At 34.2% G+C, this 23,186-nt stretch overlaps 1 protein-coding gene across 3 annotated transcripts in view; it reads right to left on the bottom strand.

Annotated features, from left to right (window-relative positions):
- The window catches only part of CSMD3 (CUB and Sushi multiple domains 3), a 604,683-nt gene that overhangs the window by 244,638 nt on the left and 336,859 nt on the right, over window positions 1-23,186 (bottom strand). For all 3 annotated transcript variants that reach the window (XM_005150930.4, XM_005150931.4, XM_031050517.2), the window contains 6 exons: window positions 22,895-23,077; window positions 21,494-21,820; window positions 13,335-13,529; window positions 6,592-6,730; window positions 1,728-1,915; window positions 116-304 (listed from right to left, as the gene is read on the bottom strand). In XM_005150930.4, coding sequence (XP_005150987.2) covers window positions 116-304; window positions 1,728-1,915; window positions 6,592-6,730; window positions 13,335-13,529; window positions 21,494-21,820; window positions 22,895-23,077 — 1,221 coding nt within the window. The remainder of the gene's footprint in view (window positions 1-115; window positions 305-1,727; window positions 1,916-6,591; window positions 6,731-13,334; window positions 13,530-21,493; window positions 21,821-22,894; window positions 23,078-23,186) is intronic.

Raw genomic sequence — 23,186 nt, 5'->3', positions numbered from 1 at the left:
CCTCTACTTTTTTTTTTCTGCAATAAAGGTTCAATGTTTAATTCTTTCTGACTAATGATGGTTTAGCAAAATGCGCGTATTTTAAGGCACTTTGTATTAATCCATTCTTCCTTACCATCACAAGTTGGGAGTGGGTGACTCCACCAGTGATTTTTTTCACATAGCAAAGGCTCCTCATGACTCAGCCTATAACCTGGATCACAACTAAATGACACAGTGGAACCTATAGAGAAGTCATGTCCGTAGCGACGTCCATGCACTGGTATGCCAGGATCCAAGCATGAGTAAGTATTAACTGTTACACCTAGATTTAAAAAAAATGACAAATGAAAAAATGTCAAATAAAGTTGCATATTTTTTTTTTAATTATTATTAATTTAAGTAAGTCACTGTGCTGTGAGCGGGGTTGAAGGCTTCATTATGACACATTTTCAGTGAATTAACCTTTCACTCTATTTGTCTGTGTCACCATTATAAGATGTTGTTGATAATGAATTGCATCCTCACACTGTTGCAGAGAAAAACATCACTTAATTTACAGGATACTTAGTTTGATCCTACCTCAGTAACATTAAATGATTTTGTTCCTGATGCTGATGTCAAAGACTTTGATCATCACACAAGATTCTGATTTCCAGCCTTTTTTTTTTTTCTGATAAAACTTTGCTATCCTGGCTAAACTGCTTTCTCTTTCTTATGAAATTTATTCTTGAAATATTTACATTGATCAATTATTTACATAAAAAATTCTCATATCCAATGTTATTTGAATGTGAGATATTGAGAAGATAAAAGAATAAAAGAGAGTAAAGAGTAGTTGACTTGCTAAGACTATAATATGTACTAGAACATTAAAACTTTTAGATTTTTTTTCCTAGTGAGTTTAACTTCTTTACAAAGGAGTCAGGGAAAAACAAAGAAAGAAGCAAAAAACTCTAGGAATATTACTGAAGCTAGCAAATTAGAAGTAGCAATCAGTGTAACGATTCTGATATGTGTTATTCCTCTTATTCCTACAGAAAAGCCATAAAATATCCTTCCTCACAGATAAATTCAGTGTGGAAAGAAATAATTATCATATAAAATAAGAATGTATTAAAAACTTTCAACTTTCAATGGGATATTTTAAAATAGAAATGCTGAATAGAGGACCATTATTCACTACTATTTTCCAGAAAAGGGAATTGAACTGCACTGGAATACAATGAACCAGTAAGAATTAAACAAAAATATATGCAGAACAAATCACATAAAAATGGTGATATGCTCCCTAAAAAAACATAAAAAAGCAATTCCATAGCTTGATTTTCACCTTATTAATGTAAACTACATTTCCCATTACCTTCAGGTAGAGCTTCAGGTACATCAATCAGGACAGTAATTCAGTTACTCGTTTAGATTTTCATAATCTTTCTGATATCACAGTTTTACATGCACAAAAAATGTATAAAATACAAGAATACAAAGACATTAAAGCAAAATCCAGAAGAAAGACATACATTTCCCATTCCTTCCTTCTGATTCTTAAATCATGGATCAGTACAGCAACAACATTAAATTGTAAGTGAAATTACTGGTCACGTCTTTTGCAGTTTAACATCACTAAATCTTTCTCTGTCTGAAAATTAACATGAATTTACAAAGACAACACCTGTGCACCTTTAGTTATTTAGGACTAGGATAGGCATTGATGGGGAAATCAAATAATACAATTCAGAATGACCTACTTTCATAGTGAATCTTGAATCCATTGTTTGAACGACTGTTGTCAGTTGTAAATAGAAGATAAATGAAATTACTACTGCTAAACAGGAACTGTGGGACTTGTGTACCATTGTAGGATCCCAAGAGTGGAGATAACAAATTTGGCCCATCATGAACTTCCAAAACATCATAATTGAGTTCTGTCTGAAATCTAGAATTGAAGAAAAACACAGAGGCACAAATATAAGGATCAGCTGAAAGAAATTCAGTAAACTCATACAAAGTAAGCCATATCTTTAAACCATGCTTTTCCTGATCATATTCTTTTAATTATTTCTCTACGTATTTATTTTACAATATAAATATAATAGTATTAATTACCCTATAAAATAATACAATAACCAAATTTTAGGTTAGTGCCTTAGAAAGATGAGAAATAATTTTAAACTCCTTGAGCTGCTTTGTATTGCAGGAAACAAAGGCCAGACATATTTTGTTAGGAAAGATTAATATTACTTGCATATACTATTTTGTAGCAGAAACAGATTTTTCTTTTTGCAAAAATTAAGTCAATTATATAGAGCATATACTGATGCAGCCTTTTATTATAAACTTTCCATTTAGCACAAATATCATCAAGTTATTTTATGTTATAAAAGAATCATGATCTAAATGCCTACTCATAAAATCATCCATAAGTAGGGATAGAATTTCTTAAGTCTTTTCTGAGACTCCAGTGTCTTTGTGACACTTAAGGCTTAGTCCAAAGTAGTGGGAGAAGATACGGAAAAAAAAAAATCCTATTTAGAAAGCCCTACAAAGCAAAATGGCTATTTAGAGAGAGCATATGTGCTGTCTATTTCAAGGAAAAGCTGAGTGTGACAGTGCTGCTCATTATCTCCTTGCTTGTCTTGTTTTAGATGGTATCAGCAATCCCAAACACCTGTTTGGTATTTGTGGCTTGCTTCTTTCTTGCTATGACAGACTTTGCATCAGTCATACTGCTTTAAAGGTCTCTGATGGATTATTGAAAAACCCTTTCACAATTAAGAAGGAACAATTAACAGCAGGATCCTACAAGGGGCCTACAACTATTCTTAATTCTCTCTCTGATTCACTTAGATGCCTAATTCAGCTTTGTGAAATCCATTCAAGGAACTGCATGACTAATGACAATGTTCTTTGGTATTCCATATTCCAGTATTTATGTCCCATGAGCCTGAGTCTAATGATCTAAAGGAGTCTGATGAAATCAAAATTAAACCTCCAAAACATGTTTTCTTTTATTTATGTCCTGATGCCATGAAATAACACAGAAATTAAGAAGGAGTTACAGAAATGAAACAGGATAAACCTAGAAGCAGAACTGAAGTTCTTTTTTTTCTGGTTCCCATATGAACCAACAATGTTATGTTGCTAAAAAGCTACAAGGCTTTCCAGTACTTGTTTTTTTGTCACTAATCCATACGAAACAGAATCAGTCTTGGAAACAGACTATTTAGTCTTGCTCTGCTTTCTTAGCTCCCTTATCAAAAGCATATTTGGGACAGAAAGTGTAAAAAGGTATTGACCCCATAAATGTAAAGCAACTATTAGGCCACTCAAGGCATGATGAAATTGAGTCTCCAAAGTCATAGCAGAAATCCTCTTGTTGCTCAAAGATGACATATAATACCACAAACAACAACAAAATAAGGAGACTAGGGAAAAAAATAACAGTCAGTTTTTTAGTGAGATGAGCTGAAGGAAATTTGAAGGCGTGATTATATACCTGATTATGGCTCAGAAAAGTGGTCAATTTACATTTACTTTATAAGGCTGATGCTTTTTTTTCTTTTTTTTGCATATTTTCATCTTGATGCTCAAGTTACCTGTTTGCCTATGACCTGGTTGTTTCCCCGGTGTTAGAGAACTGTAGAGATCTATAGAAACTGAATAAAAAATACTTTGTGCTCATGTGACAGTACTCCGGTGTTCTTTCCTACTTAACTAGCCACCTTTCTTAAATTAACTTGGATGACTTTATTGCTATGTGAGGTCTTTTCTTATAGTGGACTCACAATAAAATCATTCAAGCAGAAAGGAGTGAAACAAGTTTTAAGACAGGAGATGACACACAGTTTTAAATCTTATTTGAACAGATAAAGCTGCTTTAATACTTACAACATGCATCTTTGTTTCTAAGAGACAGCCTATCAATGCAGTGCAGTGTTGAATAGAATATCCTGCTGCACAGTGTATACTCATCTGTCAAATGTGACTAGTACTCCAATCAGTAGTTTGCTGATTAAGATCACTAGCATTTAAATACCCATAATTAGGCTTCATGATAAACACTTCATTACAAAGAAGAATAGCACCTGCATTACTCACTTCTATCATTTCAATCCAGCCTAAGAAGCTACCGATTTGTAACAAAAATCAGATTATCATAGCTACAAAAGGAATAAAGTATGCATGCCTGATCATAATACAGAACATGAAAAAGTTATTATGAAACCTCTAGAAGCACTCTGCAGAAAATGTGTGCTAGTAAGATCTGTTCCCTTCCTCTTAGAAAATCCAAAAAGAAAGAATGTAAAGATTCTAGACATGTACTGTAAATGTTTTACCCTCACTGGGAAATGAAAAATCTTTCAAATAACTACACATATTGTGGAAGTCTTTTTATTTGCACCAAGAAAAGCTAGAAAAAAATGGTTTCTCTTTGTTTTTCAAGACAATGGTTAAATGCAAAGAACTGGGCAAAATATGACAGTTTGGTTTTAATTATATAACAAAGTCCTTTGGTTATAGTTTTTAAAGTATATATTTCAACAAAATTAAACTCCTTTCTTTATAAAGTCCAGCAGCAGATTTGCAAACAGGAGCAGAGCAAGCATAGTCAAAATGAATGTAAAGAAGAAGGTAATGTGCCTCAGAATGTAAATTTTAATTACATGAAAAACAATTATTTTTAATAATACAGACTAAATAAAACTACTAACATTAGTAGTTTACCAAAGTTTTTCTTTCAGTATGCAAGAAAGATTTTTTTTATTATTATTTGGTTAATATCACAACTTCTGCTTTACATCCAAACATCTAATTATATTTCTGTGAACTTCTATACATGTATTTTTTACATGTACTCCTGCACTGAAACAAAGAAGCATACACATACCTATATGTAAAGGGCCTCTCTAGACTGATGCATCTGAGCAATATGCATATCAATCCAATTTTTAGCGAGTGACAAGAGTGTCAAAAACAAGCAGCAATGGAAAAAGAAGTGTTATAATGTCATAATAAGACCAGGTTATAGGGAGGACAGGAGCTTTCTCTGTGATCTGAAGAGACCACATCTTGTTCTTTTTGGTCTTACCTACAAGAGTAATGGAGGTCAAGCAATTTTATGACAAGGTGTTAATGCATTACAAATAAAAAATTGTACATAAGAGCCTGTCAGATATAATAAAACTCAGGTGCAAAGGAAGAAAATCCAGTTGGCACAGAATTCTGCTAAAAAAAAAGGTAAATACTTTTCACTTTGAAATAACTGTCCACATCAACTGTGTAGCTGAAAACAAAATGCTGAATTAAAAAATAAATTATCTGTAATTAAATCTTTCTTTTCAAAATCTTGAGTTAATTTAGGTGACAACATTTCTATTTTTAATTTTGATTTACAAGTCAATAAACTAATAATTTTCTTTTAATTTTTAAGTAACATGAATTTGATTAATTTCTGTGAAAGGGAGTTACTCACTTCTCTTTTGTATTTTAATTCACAGAAATCTGCTGAAGCTTCCTTTTAAGCTGATGTTCGGCACTAGTAATTTTAGAAGACTAGCTTTCGTGACCTGTTAAGGGTAGGAAATACCACTAAAGTATCCTTATTGCTTGTCCTCTGTATATAATGTTATGTGAACACTTTTTTATAGTATAAGCTGTAATACTAGAAAAAAGTGTTAAACTTATCATTGTGAGAATTTTTCCCTACAAGAAGATGGCCATTTTTATACCCTGCTAAAAACAACTTTTTAACTGTATGAAAATGAAGTGGCATCTTCTACACTAAGTGTGATCAGGAAAGTCAAAATATGCTGCATAAACACCAACTGAAAAGTACTTGCATGATATTTGTGCATTATAAATTTGATCATCAAAGGCCCTTTTTGTTAATGGGATCATAATAAAACTTTATTAATATTTGCAAGGAAAAAGAATCTAAAAATCCTTGAAAATACATTGAATATAGCATTTTTCTAATTACACTTTCTGTTTTGGTTTCTCATAAAGACCTTAAATGTCTTGCTACCATGAGAAATTTAAGGTCCTCAGCAAATTCCAATCCTTGGAATCAGGAAAGGTCTTAAGTAACAGGCAGTTAATGCCGGAAAAGTGGACTCCTGCAGTAATTTGGGGAAAATGGAATTCCATCCTGAGAGCACACAGTTCTTTCACAAGAAAAGATCAGCTGATTTGATAATTAAATGGTGGATAAAAATATTAATGCATTCAATTCAGTTTTCCTAGTTGATTCAGATTTTCAGAGTTGAAGATTTCATTGTTTTGAGAGAAAAAAAAAAACAAATTCAGCATAGAAACATGGTTACACCAAATGAAACATGTTAATCTTTAAAACCAAAATTTTTTACTGGGCCAGACAGGCTTAAATATATGCAGTAGGGCAGGAATTTCAAAAGCTTTCCAATGCATCAAATCAGAAATTACAACGAAGATAAAATTTATGCCCTGAAGGAACTGAAGGTCTTTTGGAAAATCCTACCTGATAATACAATTACTCGATATTAGCATGCAAACGAATGTTTTGACAAAGCTAATAAACTTCTGCTTCTGGGTAAATACTTTAAAATATTAAATAAGAAAAACATTAGCCAAGACCTTTCAAATGTAATTTTGATAGAGTGTCCTGGTTCAGCTTCTATCACCCACTCACAATTCAAGGAATCTTTATAATACCCTGGCCAGCCTGGTGAAAGGATTACTCCACTGGGAGATGAAAAGTGCCCACCACACGGAGCTAAAAATGAAACAAAGAGAAAGGCATAATAAAACACACCTACATGTAATTCACAGTTATCACTTTCAATATAGTACATCTATGAGAAACATTAAAAAAAATAAAGTTGCTGGAAGATGCAACAAAGCTTCAAAGCTAACAGACTCTGTGAGGTTCACAAGCAGGTGGAGACAACTGAATTAAAACCTTACACACGTAAACTGTTCAACCTAGTTTTTGCCACTGCATTATTAAAAGTACAATTGAATTTCCTGTAAGAAAGGACATACAACAAAACATAGTATTCAAAAATCGACATTATTTCTGCTTGTAATTTTGAAGAGAGAGATTTTTAAAACTTGCAAAATTTCAGCTGAGTATCAAGATAGAAACTAGTGAAACTTTATTTTAACATAATTCCATTCTCATGCCACATACATTTAGCTTGTCAAGTTGGCAGTTCAGATTCTTAATTCATGAAAAAGACATACTTACCGTTCTTACAAGATTACTTAATATTTTTGACGCATTTGGCAAATATATATTAAATACTGTAAAAATATAAATCTACAGCAGAATTACTAGAATTACATGCATTTTTTATCTCTGAGATAATGAGTAAATACAAGCTGGGAAAACTGTGCTAAAATATAATTGGAACCAAATCGTTGGCAATCATATTTTACGTTTCTCAGTGGCTTAATGACGCATTAATAATCAGGAATAATCTCCACAGTCATTGATATTGCAACGATGAAGAGCATTTCTTTGAGAACACCCCTTAAAGAGTTGAACAAAATCTGGTATAGAGTGAGGGAAGTTTCCATTAGCTGATCAGTGTCAAGACAGTTATAGGGCAAAGACAGATTCTCAAAAGTAATAATCATTTTTGACTGATGCTGATTTTGGCTTGGGAGATTGCTAGTCTTCCTTCCTACTGGTGGAAGAGCAAGAATGGTAAGACCATTACTGCTAAAGGACAGACCTTTTTTACTTTTAAGTCTTGCAAAGCTCTTCTCAGGTTTTAATTTCATGCATGAATGCAAACCCACTACATCTGATGGGTTTATACGTGTATGTAAAGTCAAGTGAATGTGTCATCAGACTTCTGTGAGATCATCTTCTCCTCAGTGATATGGATGAGTAAGGAAAAGACAATAGGAGAGCTTCTAATGCTTTTTGTTTATTTGATTTCAATAGGAGATTGATATTCCTTAATATCAATCAGAATTATCTTGAATTCTAGGCATTTAAGAAATGCAGTAATTCTATCACTGGAAGTATGAACATTTTAGAAACAGGAAACTAATCATGTTTTTCCAGCAATTTAAAATGTCTAGTACATCTTACAAATTTAATGAATACTCAGTATGGTAAATTGAACATATATTGTTCAGCATAAGCATAAACATCCTCAAAACACCACACCCGTGTATCTTTCTATACATGTATTATGCATATATATATATGAAAATACTAACCATATATATATTGACAAATATATGTCTCTTTGATCCACAGGAGACAAGACAGAAAAGCAACTGATCTCTGAATATATTTTCCTGTAGATACAATGTCAAATAACTAATTTGAAATACTTATTTCTGGGAAAAAATAATTTGTGAAATACTTGACTCAAAACCAAACTTTTTCAAACACTGAAGTTCTTGCAAACTGCTGTCTTTAGTGAATCCAGCTACTTCAGTAAAAATAGTTTCAAGTACAAACATTTAGTAATTAGTTTTTAAAAATTATTATTACTTATGTTAACTCCAATGAACTACCTAGAATGTGAAGTACAGAAGGGGCACTTAAGAGTAAAAAAAAACCCAAAATAATAATAAAAAAGTCCTTTTCACAGTTGCTCTAACTTGCATGAGTAAGTATTACTTGCAACCTTACGAAGAGACCTAATCAAGCTTTCTTTGATGAAAGTAAATATAAGCATCTATGAAGCTGTTAAACCTTTTCAAAAGGAAAAAGAAAGTTAAGAAAAATATAATTGTGTCAGCTGATTTTCATTAACTACCATAACAGCATAAATATGTGAAGCCTTATTTAGTGTAGTGGATTATACTTTAGAATCTATGAAATGTGAATACGAATGCTTTTCATGATAGTAACAAAGCAGTACTTAAGAGGAACACATTACATAGATCATGCACTTAAGTTGGTGACCACAGCCTCATATGATCAGCAATCTACAATTTCTTTATCTTCAGAAAAATGAAACCTGCAGAATGTATGAAGTATTCAATTAAAACTTTACCCATTACCATTTGTTATGTGATTCACAGATTTTCACTGATGCAACCTGGATGAGAACAAAGATTTATTTGTCAGAGTTCTTAACAATACAGTATCAAGCAATGGATATCCCATATAGCAGATGAAAACCTAATAAAACTACTGACTTTTCCTGTGTCATAGGAAAGAAGAATTGAGCTAACTGGGTAAGGGGACTTTCCAGATTTAGCTTAAGGTTACCAAGCAAGAGTCTTTTTATCTCCTCATTGAGGAAATGATGTTTTTCAGGGCATTCAAAACTTTTATTCTTTTACAGCTCTATTTCCACAAAATGTTCTGGCCATAGCAATTTCACTCGTGGAGTGAGGGCACAGTATTCTGGAGAGCAGAACTTTTTAACACTACTGAGATGTAAAAGGTATCAGATTCTAAGCTGCAAACTGCAGTAGAATGTGTTAGGATAGGATGGCTTGGGGTTGAATAAACAGATACACGATTAAACTAAGGATCTTTGTCACCATAATCTTTTCTCTTGCATGTGACATGGATATATACCAAGAGTTGGATTTGTTGATCTACACAAATAATTAGAGAAGAACATTAATTTCAGTGTACATTTTTTATGTATTTATGGATGTGAACTTTATTACACACGATAATCATGTAGGCCTCAAAGTAACTTATAGACACTAGGAATACACAGTTTCTCCAGTTAGAAGTATGCTTAAATACTTAGTTGGTTTTGATGAATACTGGTATAAACATAAGTCTATAGAACTATAAATGCATGACAGAGTTATTGCCATCACAAACTTTGCTTAATTGCTGATTAAGGATTTGATCCAGCCCAAATTAGAATTGGTGAGCTTCTTGGGATCTGAAACCTCAGGGACTAAACACATTTTCTAATGGAAAATCTTATAAGATTGTTTATTCTTTCTTGTTTTTTGAACCTTGTTTGGGTTTAGTTTTATGACACTTTTCTAAATGAATTCATAAAATGACCCTGGACTTCACAAAGCCTTAAAGGTCATACACAGCTGATGTAATCAAGATGGAAATTTCCCCCTGAATTTCATTTTCGAAGGTGAAGGATGAGTTTTTTTTGCTTTTCTTGCCAGACTCACTAGAAACATACATGTATTTACTAACATGCCAAGCACCTGCATGTAAACAAACATTTTTATTTTTGTTTAAGTTTGTTTTTTTTTAATTGTTGAATAAAGCATCTTAGCAAAGCACTGGAAGTGATTTATACACTAAATGTATGTATTTTGTAACTATCTGAATACAACAATTAATTGTTGTATTTGTTGTAACAAGCAAAAACTTTTGGATTGTTACCAAAACACATCAATATTCACTTCCAACACAAATGAGAACAGTCAGACCTTCTGAAGGTGATGATGGATTAAAAGCAGAGAAGGACATGGGGATACTGGTGGATGAAAAACTGAACAAAGATGATCTCAGAGTTCTTTCCAACCATAACTGTTCTATGATTATATGAGCTGGTGATGTATGCTTGCAGTCCAGAAGGCTAATTATATCCTGGGCTGTGCAAAGAGCATCATGGCCAGCAGTTCATGGGAGGTGACTTTTCACCTCTGCTCTGTTCTTACAACAGCCTGCCTACAGTACAGCATTCATCTATGAAGTCCCCAACACAAGCAGGACATGGATCTGTTAGGGCAGGTTATGGGGGCCACAAAAACGATCAAAGGAATGGAACACCTCTCCTATGGTTAAGGGCTGAGAGGGTTGGACTTGTTCAGCCTGGAGAAGAGCAAGTTCTAGGAAGACTTTATTGTGGCCTCTCAATATTTAAAGGGGGCTTGCAAGAAAGAGAGACTTTTCACCAAGGCCTGTACTGATAGGAAAAGGAATAACAGTTTTAAATTAAAAGAGCATAGGTTCACATTGGATATAAGGAAGACATTTTTTAACATGAGGGCAGTGAGGCACTGGAACAAGTGGCCTAGAAGCTGAGGATGCCCCATGCCTGGAAGAGTTTAATGTTAGATTGGACAGGACTTTGAGGAACCTGATTTAGTGGAAAATGTCTCTGTCTATGGCAGGGAGGTTGGACTAGATGATATTTTAAGGTCCCTTTCAACCCGAAGTATTCTATGATTCTATGAGGACATAGTATTATTGCTGCAAAGATGGTATGATGTAAATTACTACTGCATGTAGATTTAATATAGACTTGATCCAACCTCCAATGAAGACAAGGGATAGCCTTAAACTAATTTAACAATGAGTTGGTAAGGGACTTTATTCACCTGGGGGGGTGTGGGGTGTGAAAGAAGGATGAAAAGTGAATTCTGCTCCAGTAGTATGTTTAAAGACATAATAGCCTGCTTTGTAGGAGCAGAAAGGTTTCCAAAAACTATAAAAACTTCAGAACTCAATATGCTGCAAACATTCCTAAATATGCAGATTTATATATTTTACTTACTGATCGTTTTGAGTGTTTTTCTCCTTTTACTTTAAATTCACTATTTATGTACTAACTTCAGCAAACAGTACCAGTCAAACAGTAAGGTATATAAAGTTATATTCACCTCAGCAACCAGAAGTTTAACTCTCCAGCATTCATCATCCCTGCATTTTATTGTGTATAACCACTTATACATATTCATAATACATATGGAGCATATAATCTACAAAAAATATCACTAAGAATAGGAATACCAGATGGCCTTATTCTGAGCCAGTATACTACCATAGCTGGCATACAGTATTGCTAAACTTGTACACAGGTCCATTTTCTTATAAAACTGTTGAAGATTATCTCTGGAATACAAAAAAGTAACTTACAAAAATACTTCTATGAATATTACATTAAAAATAATGCTCATTTTAAGATTGCCTAAATTTGGAGTAATTTCTCTATTAGGGTTCTGACAATAATAGAGTGTTTTGCTGTTTTGGGTTTTGTTATTTTTTTGAAAGATCTTTATTACACTTCTGATTATGGTTCTGCCTGATTCCTGCAGTGCAAGATTCAACAGAATTTTTTATTTGCCTTTCACAATCTTATGCTGATTTCCGAGACCTAGGAGTCCTTCCCTTCGGAATAGCTGGGTGTTTGGGCTTATTTTAAAGAGCCTTGTTTTTTAAAAAACAAAACTCTCCAGTTGTCTTGACAAAGACTGTTTCCTTGACCTTTACTACATTGATTTTCAGCCCCTGTTTTTCCCCCTTAGGTGAAGGGATCATAAAATATTGACAATTAATGAAGCAAAGGTTTTTTTTGTTATGCTTATTAGCATAAATAACTCCAAGGAAATATGCATAACACTGTGTTTTAGAGGTTGTGATGTATGGAACTATGTAATTTCTATAAATAGGAAGATGAATTGCTGTAAGAATCCTCCCTCGCCTAGGTGTCATTGTGGATAAAAGAAGCATAAGTACTGCAACAGTTTCCTAAAACCTCTCAAATTGTTTTACATACCAAAGCCAAAGACCTAAAAAGAGATTAATATCTTCCTTCTAATCTAATATCCTATCAGCAAACTTCATTGAGCACTCAAATGATTTTAAATTGTTCATTTGTCTGAAGCAGGAAGTCAAAAGATTTATTTTGAAGAAAATCTTCTAAATGAAACTGGGTGAAAAAAAAAACAACCAAACAAACAAGACTTCTTGACTCCTTAAGAACCTTGAGTGCCAAGATGAACAAGAGATTTAAATATTAAACAACAGAAACCTTCAATATACTAAAACAAGATTCACTGAAAAGAGAAAGATGCTCTTATTTTCTTCTCCCCTGCTATTTATTTCTCCAAGCTACTAACAAGGCAAATCATGATAATTGGACTGGAATTCAAAAATACAGAGATTAATATTACTGGTGTATTGCTAGCACTGAAGTTCACAAGCTTCAACCAGTTTCCCAAATGGGATGAATACATGCTTTAAAAAGAACAATAAATAAATAAATAAATAAATAAATAAAAGGTAGGAGTGATCCTTTCAAGAATACAATGTATTTGGAAAATTGCAGTTCCACCAGTGGCAAATGAGAGCTATCCGAAAATATGAACAGTGCAAAACTATTCCCATTCCAGTTCTAATAAGTTTCTAGATGAGCCTTCATTGTTACAGAGATTATAAAGGAGTGTTCACATCACTGATGTTTATACCTATTTTTTTTGTGTTTTTCCTCTGTCCTTGCAAGAGTTATAAAAAAAATTCACTTCTGCAGACAGGCTTTTAACAAGAGCTCATGCCCTACTAGACTCCTTTATTAAGGACTAGGTTTTACAGGAGTTTTGTGCTATCTGCTTGCAAAAATCTGAACTTCATTTGATGACAACTTAAAAGAAATTACATCAATTTCTGAATTAGAAAGAACTATTATACATACCTCCACATTTAGGAATCGGCCCACTCCACATTACTTTTCCATCCACTAGCATGCAAGTAATTGTTTCAGTTCCTTGTGTTTTAATAAATCCTTCCTCACATATAACCGAAATTGAGCTCCCCAGCTGAAAGTTGTCACCAAAACGTCGAGCATTGATTGGGACTCCAGGATCAGGGCACTCATTATGTCCAAATGCTTTTCAACAGAGAAAAAAAAAAAAAAGAAGAAATGGGCAGGGTCATACTGTGATAACTCTTGTGAGTAAAATAACATTTTTAGGATTTTATACTGCTAGTAAGAACAAACAATTTATATTAGGAAACAGTAAGAAACAAAAGCTTGACCAAGAGCAGAAAATGTATTAAAAAAATGCTTAAAATATGATAAAGTTATACCAGCATGAATCTTAATTTGTACAGGTAGGTGCTGGCAGATTTCAGTGATGGGTAAGTTCTTTTCAACAGCCCATTCTATCGAATGTTACAATGGGCCAGAAGCTTCCATCACAAGGGCAGCATTTATGGTATAGTAACTTCAGTCTTCTTTTGTATTTTCAATTCACTGTCACAAACATTCGAGCCCTAATGACCTCAGTTTGTCTGATATTGCCATGGTCTAGGTTGTTTCCTTCATGGATACCTGTTGAACAGCTATGAAATTAGTAATGTCGGCAAAGAAAGAAAACCTGAAACTTTTTTTAAATTTAAGGTCAATGTATCATGCACAAATCCCTCGAAAATTTTAAGTTCTTCTATGGGCAAATTAAACTTCTGCAATTTCACCATATATATCTAGACTATAACATAGTCTATGTCTCTTACTACAGAATGTACCTTAAGCTGGGTGAACAAACATGCTCATCTTCCTAACAGACATGAGCAAAGTCATATGTACAGCCTTAAAATATATGCATCTATTAGTTATTGTATTTTGATATTTAATTTATTAAGAACACTGCACATAAATCTTAATTTCTTAAAAAATCTAAGGTTGATTATTCAGTGATAGCAAATATTACAAGCACAATATTCACCTTCCTCAGACCTAATGACTGAACGTTAAATCTTCATAAATATGTTTACATATGGAAACAGCAAAAAGGACTATTTCCTAAAAAGATAGTTTTCACAATATTTTTTCTGAAGATTTACTAATGTGTCTACCACACAAAACACATTCAAACTCCCTATAAAATTTAACTTCACAAAAAGATTTCTCAGAAGTTGCACTACAAAAGTATTAAGAATCATAATAAGAGACAAAGGAAAGCATTCATTTATTGATATTTTGACTTAGGAAATGCCACATGTATTAGGAATGAAAATAGTGTTTTCATTGAATAGTTGAATACCATTTGAGGATGGCGTTAAAAAATTGTGCAATCCCACACTTTTTCATAGAGACCACAATAACATTTTCAATACTTCATGTACAGTCACCATGTTTAGGGAGGAGATTGATTGTCTGGTGTTCTTCCTACCTTCAGGGAACACAGACATAGATTTTCAATACTTTTATCTGTAAATTTAGATAAATGGTGACTCAAGGTATAGTTTGCTTGTGTATGACACCAGTTTATTAAGTCTGCAAAATCGACCATTACCCTGTATTTCAGCTCCAGAACTGAGAGTTGTGGCTGCTACTGCTGCTCCTATGGGCATCCTATACAGTTGTACTCTATATGATGCTATGGAAAGTAAGAGAGTGAAAGACAACCATTCCCAACAATAGTCTTTCTCTCAGAATAGCTTGGCTGCAGTTTCATTAATGATGAGTAAAATTCAGTCTGCCTATACTTCTGAAAAGCCTCCTGATGAGCCTGTAATATTATATACAATCTGTAAACTGAAAAGATAAATAACACACAGGTATATGTATTCCACCAATCATCAAGAAGTCATGGAAATGTTCCTTATGCAATATTACATGTGAAGAAGAGATTCAGTGTCATGGGTTCAGCAGTAGCAGTCATTTTTCTCCTTCTTAGTCATTCTTCTCCTTCTTTAGCCTGAGAACGACACTGATAACACCAATGTTTTTAGTTGCTGTGAAGATGTTTACTCTGATAAAGGTCTTTTTAGTCTCATGCTCTGCTAGGCAGGAGAGGCACAAGAAGCCGGGAGAAAGCAGAGACAGGACACCTGACCCAAACTAGCCAAAGGGGTATTCCATACCACAGCACGTCATACCCAGTATATAAACTGCGGGGGAGCTACCCAGAAGGCCCAGACCGCTGCTCATGTCAGGCTATTGGTCAGTGGGTGGTGAGTGGTTGTATTCTCTCCCCTTGTTATTTCCCTTATCATTATTATTATTGGTGGTAGCAGTAGTGATTTGTGTTATACCTTAGTTATTGGACTGTTCTTATCTCAACTCGTGGGAGTTGCATTCTTTCGATTCTCCTCCCCATCCCTCTGGGAGCTGGGGGAGGAATTCTGTGTGTTTCTGGGTTGCCAGCTGCGCTTAAATCACGACATCTAGCTTTCTTGTGCTTCTTTGATTGTACAGGTATTTTAACTATCTGGAAAAATGCCAGACAGCATAACTGTAGCACAAGGTGATGTTGAAGTACTCTCAGTTTTGATATTAACTCAGATAGATGTTAAAACTTGCATTTTGCATTTAAAAAAAAAAAAAAAGGTGAAGGGGAGGAACTGCAGAGATCTCAAGAGATAGGAAGGCAAGAATGAAGCTAACCATAACTCATCTGGTCTGAAGTCTGGTTTGAAAGGTCCTTGGAAATAGGGCCAGAAAGGAGTGGTCCACTGGTGTGATTAATTCTTTTGGTAGATTGCCCTACAAAGATTTTTAGCTGGTAAGTCTAGCAATGGCTCTTAAGTAAATGTAACCCTCTCAGATGAAAATATCAGAGAAGAAACAAAAGTTAAGAGAACATAAACTAATAATAGATATTCCATTAAAAAGGATTTCGAAAGTTTGTTTGAAGCTATGTAAAAACTAGTTGTCAGTACCATCACATGTAAACTCATACTTTCGTGTAGTACATAACAGTTTAAAGAACTCTATCTTGTGAACTACTGAGATTGAAAAGCCCATCAGGAGGCAGTGCTAGCAAAAACGTGCCATGATGGACATACCCTATTACAGCAATAAAATGAAGAGGTCTTTGGATACAAAATTAGCATCTGGGATTGTCAATGTCTTGGCCTAGTGAGCTGAAATCACTTGCGTAACCAAGTTGATGTAAAAGGCCCACAGTTTGACCTTCAGCATGTTGCTATGTAGTTCATAGGATTATAATCTTTTCTAGATAAAGCCCAATTAAATAGTCATAATGAAAATAGCGACAACAACAAATCTGCATAACTTGCAGAAAAAAGAGACCTAAATTTATACAGAAATATTTGCCCAGCACACTACACACCAATCAATGAGCAGCAGCTCATAATAGTCCAATGACTAGCAAAAATAAAACAATCTGACAGATGCTATCCCTCTCAAAACACTCATCCATATCTGCCCAAAGAATGGTTGGCATGACTGGCTTCTGGAATGCCTGTCCATGGAGGACCTACAGGGACCCTGGGACCAAACTCTCAAGGCTGGAGCTGACATACTTCCTCCCAACTACTGACAAGCTCTGCTTCTACCAGTGAGAAAAAGGGAGATAATCACTCACAACTCTGCAGTCTTCTTCAACTCCTTGTCACAGAAAATACCCATTCTCTATCACAGGGCTTCAATTGGCTGTGCTACTTGCATGGCTATGCTACTGCATAGCAGTTAATGGGTGCACATTTTCTGTCCTGAACTAAAGTAGGAAATCCAGACTGAAGCAGAGAGACTATTCAATTTCATTGCTTTTAATTTAAGTGACCATCTTCAGATCCTATGTTTAGTTCTGATCTCCATAATTGAGGAAAGATGTAAAGTGGGAAGCATTCATAAAGGACTCACAAATATGATAAGAGCATAGATTTCCCTTTAAATTAGGGAGTTCAATGCATATAGCTTATAAGAGTGAAGATTAAGGGATGACTGAGTTTATAAATACCTTCAGAATGACCAGAAATGTTGATTAAGGGTACCTGGGCTGGGGATATAACCTGCAAGCAAGAAGCCAGGTGCCAGGTGTAAGTACGCAGTTCTGTAGCAACTTAAACCAATGTAATTTCAGGTCACTATGTTTCTGTGCTCTCCTGTACCCCAAAAGTCACTCTCCTGCTTCATGCCCCCTTTTGCACAAAGTAGTGCATAGACAGATGTAATTAAACCAATACAAGGATCTGACCAAGCTGAAAATCACAGCCTTTGGAGTACTTTGTCTTTTGGTTACTGGAACATTCTCTGCAAAATCCATTTTCAAGTTACAAATTTCTAAGGGCTTGTCCCAAAATTTAACTCATTAGAAACTTTTGTGAAGAGAGACTCAGCGAAGTAACTCAAAGATGAATCACTTGAAATCTAATTTTTCTTTACTTTCAGAAAAAGTTGAACATGTTTTTATTGGAATGAGAATAATTATTTGAGACCACATATGTTAGCACAATAAAAATAAATATAAAATAAAAGAAGTTTCTGAGAAATACTATTTAAAAATCAGATTATGTACTAATAAGTCAGTTTTCTTCTTCCCTATACTATACCTCAATCACAGTAACAAAGTTAATTTCTGCTAGCAGCCTAGAGTCTTTTTAGGAAAGATTGATCTTGTTCTACCTTTTCTGTGACATACTCTTTCTATTCTTGAAGGGAGCAAAAAGAGACTGAGAGCTCTGAAATATATAAGCTGGAGTGTTAGCAGAAAACTGATATTTAACTTTGGGTTTACAAATGCCAAGAAAGAGTGAAAATGATATTAATCCCTTTTTTCTTCTCTCTTGGCATTAAACTACTTGCTAGGGAAAGATTACTCCTGCAATTTATCAGATTTACATAAGAAAGAATGGACACATTTTCTACAGTTATTTTTACTTTTATAAGTAGATTTTAACTACAAAGTTTAATAAACACATGCATGCCTCCATTTTACCATAAACACACCCATAAAAAGAAATAAAAATGTGTTAAATACAGAAAAAAAAACTCTTAAAAAATAATTCTTTTCAGAGCAAGATTTTACAACTGGTAGAAGTTAATATTCCATTGTTACTTCTTTATAAAAATTAAAATTGTACTGTTTGCTGCTATTGGTGCAGAGTTTAAGTGACTACTAATGCAAAGATAGCACGAGCAGACTACCACATGCCCAAAGTCTGGAAATTTTTTAAAGGAACAGAATTTAATCCTGAGAAGTATATTCATATGACACTGAAATACTAAACCTGAATATATAATTCTCATAATAATTCCCATAATAAAAGAATATTTGAGAATATCTATTTAAACACAGGCCTAAGTTTTTATCCAAGAAGACTGCCTTAGGCTCTCCAATTTATCTATTTATTTTTTCTCATCACTAGATTTAGGCTTGACACCATTGAGCACATCACAGTGACAAAATGAAGAAGTAAGCAAAACTCTTATAAATGAAGCAGAAGAAATCATAGAGCAAATGTTACAACTTCTGTTAAGAAAGCTGAATCCAACATCTTACTTTCCTTACAATTGATTTTATATTTCAATAGTATTGAATAACTGAAGAATTTCCAATATATAGTTATAATACATACTACAGCTCAAAGTTTCGTTTGAAATCATCAGTGGTAGCTATAGAAACCAATAAGGGAGACACTACATTTTCCTCGTGCTTACATTCTGCATTTGTGAGAAAAGACACAGGGATGAAGTAGCTAAGGTAGAAGGTTTGGGTGGTGAAATATCAGACAATATCAGAAAAAGAATGTTTACACAGTAATCTGGCATCAGTTTAGCTCTTTCCCATTTAGACATCAGTATTCAAGGTAAATCTTAAGAAATATTTCCCTGAAAGACCGACAACCTAATCCAAAACAAACCAAAGAGAAAGGGGAAAAAAAACAATAAAGATTAGCAGCCAAACTATAATGCAATAAAATTAGAAAGCCACAGGGGGATTTAGTCCTGGCAATACTACGAAAATAATATTAATTATTAACATTCCTTGGAGAAAAACATGGGTCTCTCAGTTGCCAAGCTCACTTAATCTCATTTCCTCTTTGTTTAATGGATTCTTTTTTGTTTAAGTTTCGGGTTTTTTTTCAGAGTAAAATATCTTCAACATTAACCGAAACATCTTCACTCTTGTATAAACTAGAATGTTTCAGGTATCCATTAGACTTTTCAGAATATCAAAATATCCATCATCTGTTGCCTGTTTTGTCTACCTGTCAGCATGGAAAAGTAGTCTGATACCTCTACCATCAAGAAGGTTAAAAAAAGGGAAAAACATGTCCAAAAGTGTGAGGTGGGTCAGCTCTCCTGATTTTCTTCCAATTTCCCCAAGAGGAACAACTTGGCTAAACCCAGTTCTGCTGGGATGGCAAAATTTAAATTTACATATGCTCCCAGGAAAGTTTCACATTATATTTTGCAGTGTTATTCATGCTGTGGGCTTACATATTTCATCATCATGTCCACCCTAGCTGGAAATGCATCCTGCCTGGACTTCAGTACGGGATAAATGCCAAATAACTTAATAGCAATGTAACACAGGCAGTTCTTCATATGTCCTTCAGAAGAAATGTAACAATTTTGCCAGGAAAAAGTAAGGTGAATAAGTGACAATCGTTTTTAGTACAGGAGAAGATATTTAACGTCACCTTCAATTATTATGCTGTCAGTAAATGTAATGCCAAGTAGTAAATGTGGAGTTATTTATGGTTTTAATTAGTTTCAACCTTTTCACCTTGCCCAGGATAGGCACAAGTGAAATACACAGAACTACATTTTAATGGTAAACTCTCTGTTTCTGTGTAATACATAAATTAAATACAAAAGGTAACAGAAGATGCTGGTTGCATTTCCAAAAGCAGGTAGGTACAATTCAGAGTACACAAGACAGATGTCTAGCTACTCTTTACTGCAATTGCTCTGAATGGCAGTCTAGAAATTTCTCTCCCCTTAGCTGTTAGTTGAAAGTATATCAATCAGGATATTATTAATACGAACTATATAAAAGCTTATGTACCAAACCAGAGTAACCAACAGTATGTAACTATTCTTTTTACGTTTTAATGGTGTAGCCAGGCACAACACACAAGCATTTTACATAAGCAAGTGAGCTATTTGATCACCAGAAGAGCAAAGCTAGACAGATGTAGTTGCATACAGAAGGCATCCAAGTAGCAAAAGAATTGCTCAACACAAGATAACTGTAAGGCACTGCAAACAGGCCAAACATCCTTGTGAATCACAGAATCACAGGATGGTTGGGATTGGAAGAGTCCTCTGGAGATCATCCAGTCCAACCTCACTGCTAAATCAGATTAACCTAGAGCAGATTACAGAGGATAATGTCAAGCAGGGTTTTGAAGATCTCCAGATAAGGACACATCAAATAGCATTTTGGGGCAGCCTCACTGGAACAGCAGGTTCCAGTGCTCTGACACCCTGAAAGTAAATAAGTTCTTCCACATATTCAGATGCAAGTTCCTGTATTTCAGTTTGTGCCCGTTGTCCTTTATATACAAGGATGACTGGTAAGACAAAAAGAACAAGGAGGTGACCTCCCTTTCTGTGCATGGCAAAAATAGCTTAAAATCATAAGCCATAAGAAGGCAGGAGAGAGAAACACAAGCCTATTTCGAAGAGCTTGTATAGCTGCTCACATTAACAATGATGACTAGGAGCTAGCATAAACTGCAGCTATCAGCTACAGGGTATTACAGACATTCCCAGCGAAACCAGCATACAAGTGCTCAAGAGTAAGTTTTGTACATGTAATGAAGGTGATTAACATTCTGTAGGATTTAACCCACAGCACAAAGTGTGCTGTTAGGCAGCTTAGTACAGTTCTGGTTTACAGTCTGAAATTCTCCTGATTTGGTCTTCTGAACACTCCCATTACAACAATCCCTAATGCTGTAAATGATAAATATACATGTATTTTCAGCCCTAATACTGTATTTGAAAGGCAATATAAATACCTAAATTAGGTATTTATAAGTACATAGGATTTGTATTACCGTAATGACATTTTTACATACTTATACATATCTCCTAAACTGTATGTTGAAAAACAAAACACGCACATGGATTTAGAAAATACTAGTACTCACTGTTATAAGTGATGTTAAACCCACGTCCTGACATTGAATGGTCAGCTTGAAACTCCAGACGCAAAATGTGACTGTTACTGGTAAGATGGGAAGGGACTTCAGCACCAGTAAATGTTCCTATTATGGGGGAATCTGGAGAGTCACCATCTTTAACTGCAAGGAAGTCAAACTGAGATTCCAAGTCAAAGTCATTAAAAGAGAGGTGTATTCGGCTCCCAGGGTCTGAAATTATTGTCCAGATACAGTTTAAATTATTTCCATACCCCTCTGGATAATCAGGTGAAAGAACTGTTCCCATTGGTGCAGTGAAATTGGAAAGGCAAGGAACTGTCAGAAAAGAGAGAAAGAAATTAGGTAATAGAATAAAACATTTCAATGAGGATTTCTCTGTTACTAAGGTTTTGTAAGAGATCCTTAAACTTGCTAATTACATCAGCTGAATAATTCAACATTTGTTCTCATCTGTGAAGCCAGAAAGAAGATTGTTCTTTTTTTATCTTCTTATTCCCTTCCCCTCAATAAAACGACCTCCAAAGCAGAGCCCCAAGTAATAAAAAACATCCTTGTTGCACTGAAAGCCCACAGCAGTCCTTAAATTTTACCCATGTTCAACAATCCTTAATCACTTGGCTCCATTTGTTTTCTCTTTTAGGGAACTGTTTAGATAAGCGGACCTCCCACTGAGCACATTAAAGAGGCAGAAAGTTAATAGTGCCCTTGTCATTTGTTGTTCACACAGAAGCACAAGAAAATAACTATTCTCAAAGAGACACAGTGTTGTTCTGTTGTTATCAGGGTAATATTTTATATTCAACCATTTCAGTTAAGACACACTAAATTGAGTTGCACGGATGAAAGCAATTGATTGCATTCTGCATGTATTTGATCTGTATTATTCTAGTGGAAAATTTAAGAAAGGTGTTGCCATAAACACGTGTCACAATATTAGCTCTGCTTATTATGATTCAAGTGCTGAAATATATTAATATATAATACATGGGAAAAATGTAAATAATTTAAATCCTTGATTACAATTCAGAAACTTCCAACCTAAGGAAATGCATTAAGTCACCAGAGTAGCTCTAAAAAGTGAATCATACATATAGTATACACAGAATACATTAAAAAAAAAAAAAGACAATGATAAAGCATATATCAAATCACATAAAGACAACTTCTTTAATAATTGTCAGTAAAAGAAAAAAGTATTTTAGCACTTCCAGAACCTCTCTTGGTCATAATAATTAAGCAAACCCACCACTGAACAGAAGTAAATTAATCCTGTCAACAGAGTTAATTACATTGTGCTAACTGCACTCAATCACAAAATTACTACATGTAAGGAAAAACTTATCATAATTTTACGTTCTAAAAATAATAATAAAAATATTTGGTACATACAGATACAGATTGGTATGTTTGCAGACCACTGGTTGTTTTCTTGGCAAATGATAGATTTCTCTCCAATTAATTCAAATCCAAACTGACACTCAAACCTTAAAACATCACGGTTGGAAAATCCATCCCCTTCTCTGATACCATACAACGGTGTTCCAGGATCCCCACAGCTTTCCTTTTCAATTTCTGTTGAAATAAATAAGGAATTTATTTCTAGAAGAATAAAACAAACTCCCTGTGGGTATATGCTCACATCTAGAATATAGCTATGCATTATTATAAGCAAATGAAAATC

The sequence above is a fragment of the Melopsittacus undulatus genome, chromosome 1, assembly GCF_012275295.1.
Source record: "Melopsittacus undulatus isolate bMelUnd1 chromosome 1, bMelUnd1.mat.Z, whole genome shotgun sequence".
Lineage (NCBI taxonomy): Eukaryota > Metazoa > Chordata > Aves > Psittaciformes > Psittaculidae > Melopsittacus > Melopsittacus undulatus.
This window is presented reverse-complemented; position numbering and strand designations above follow the sequence as displayed.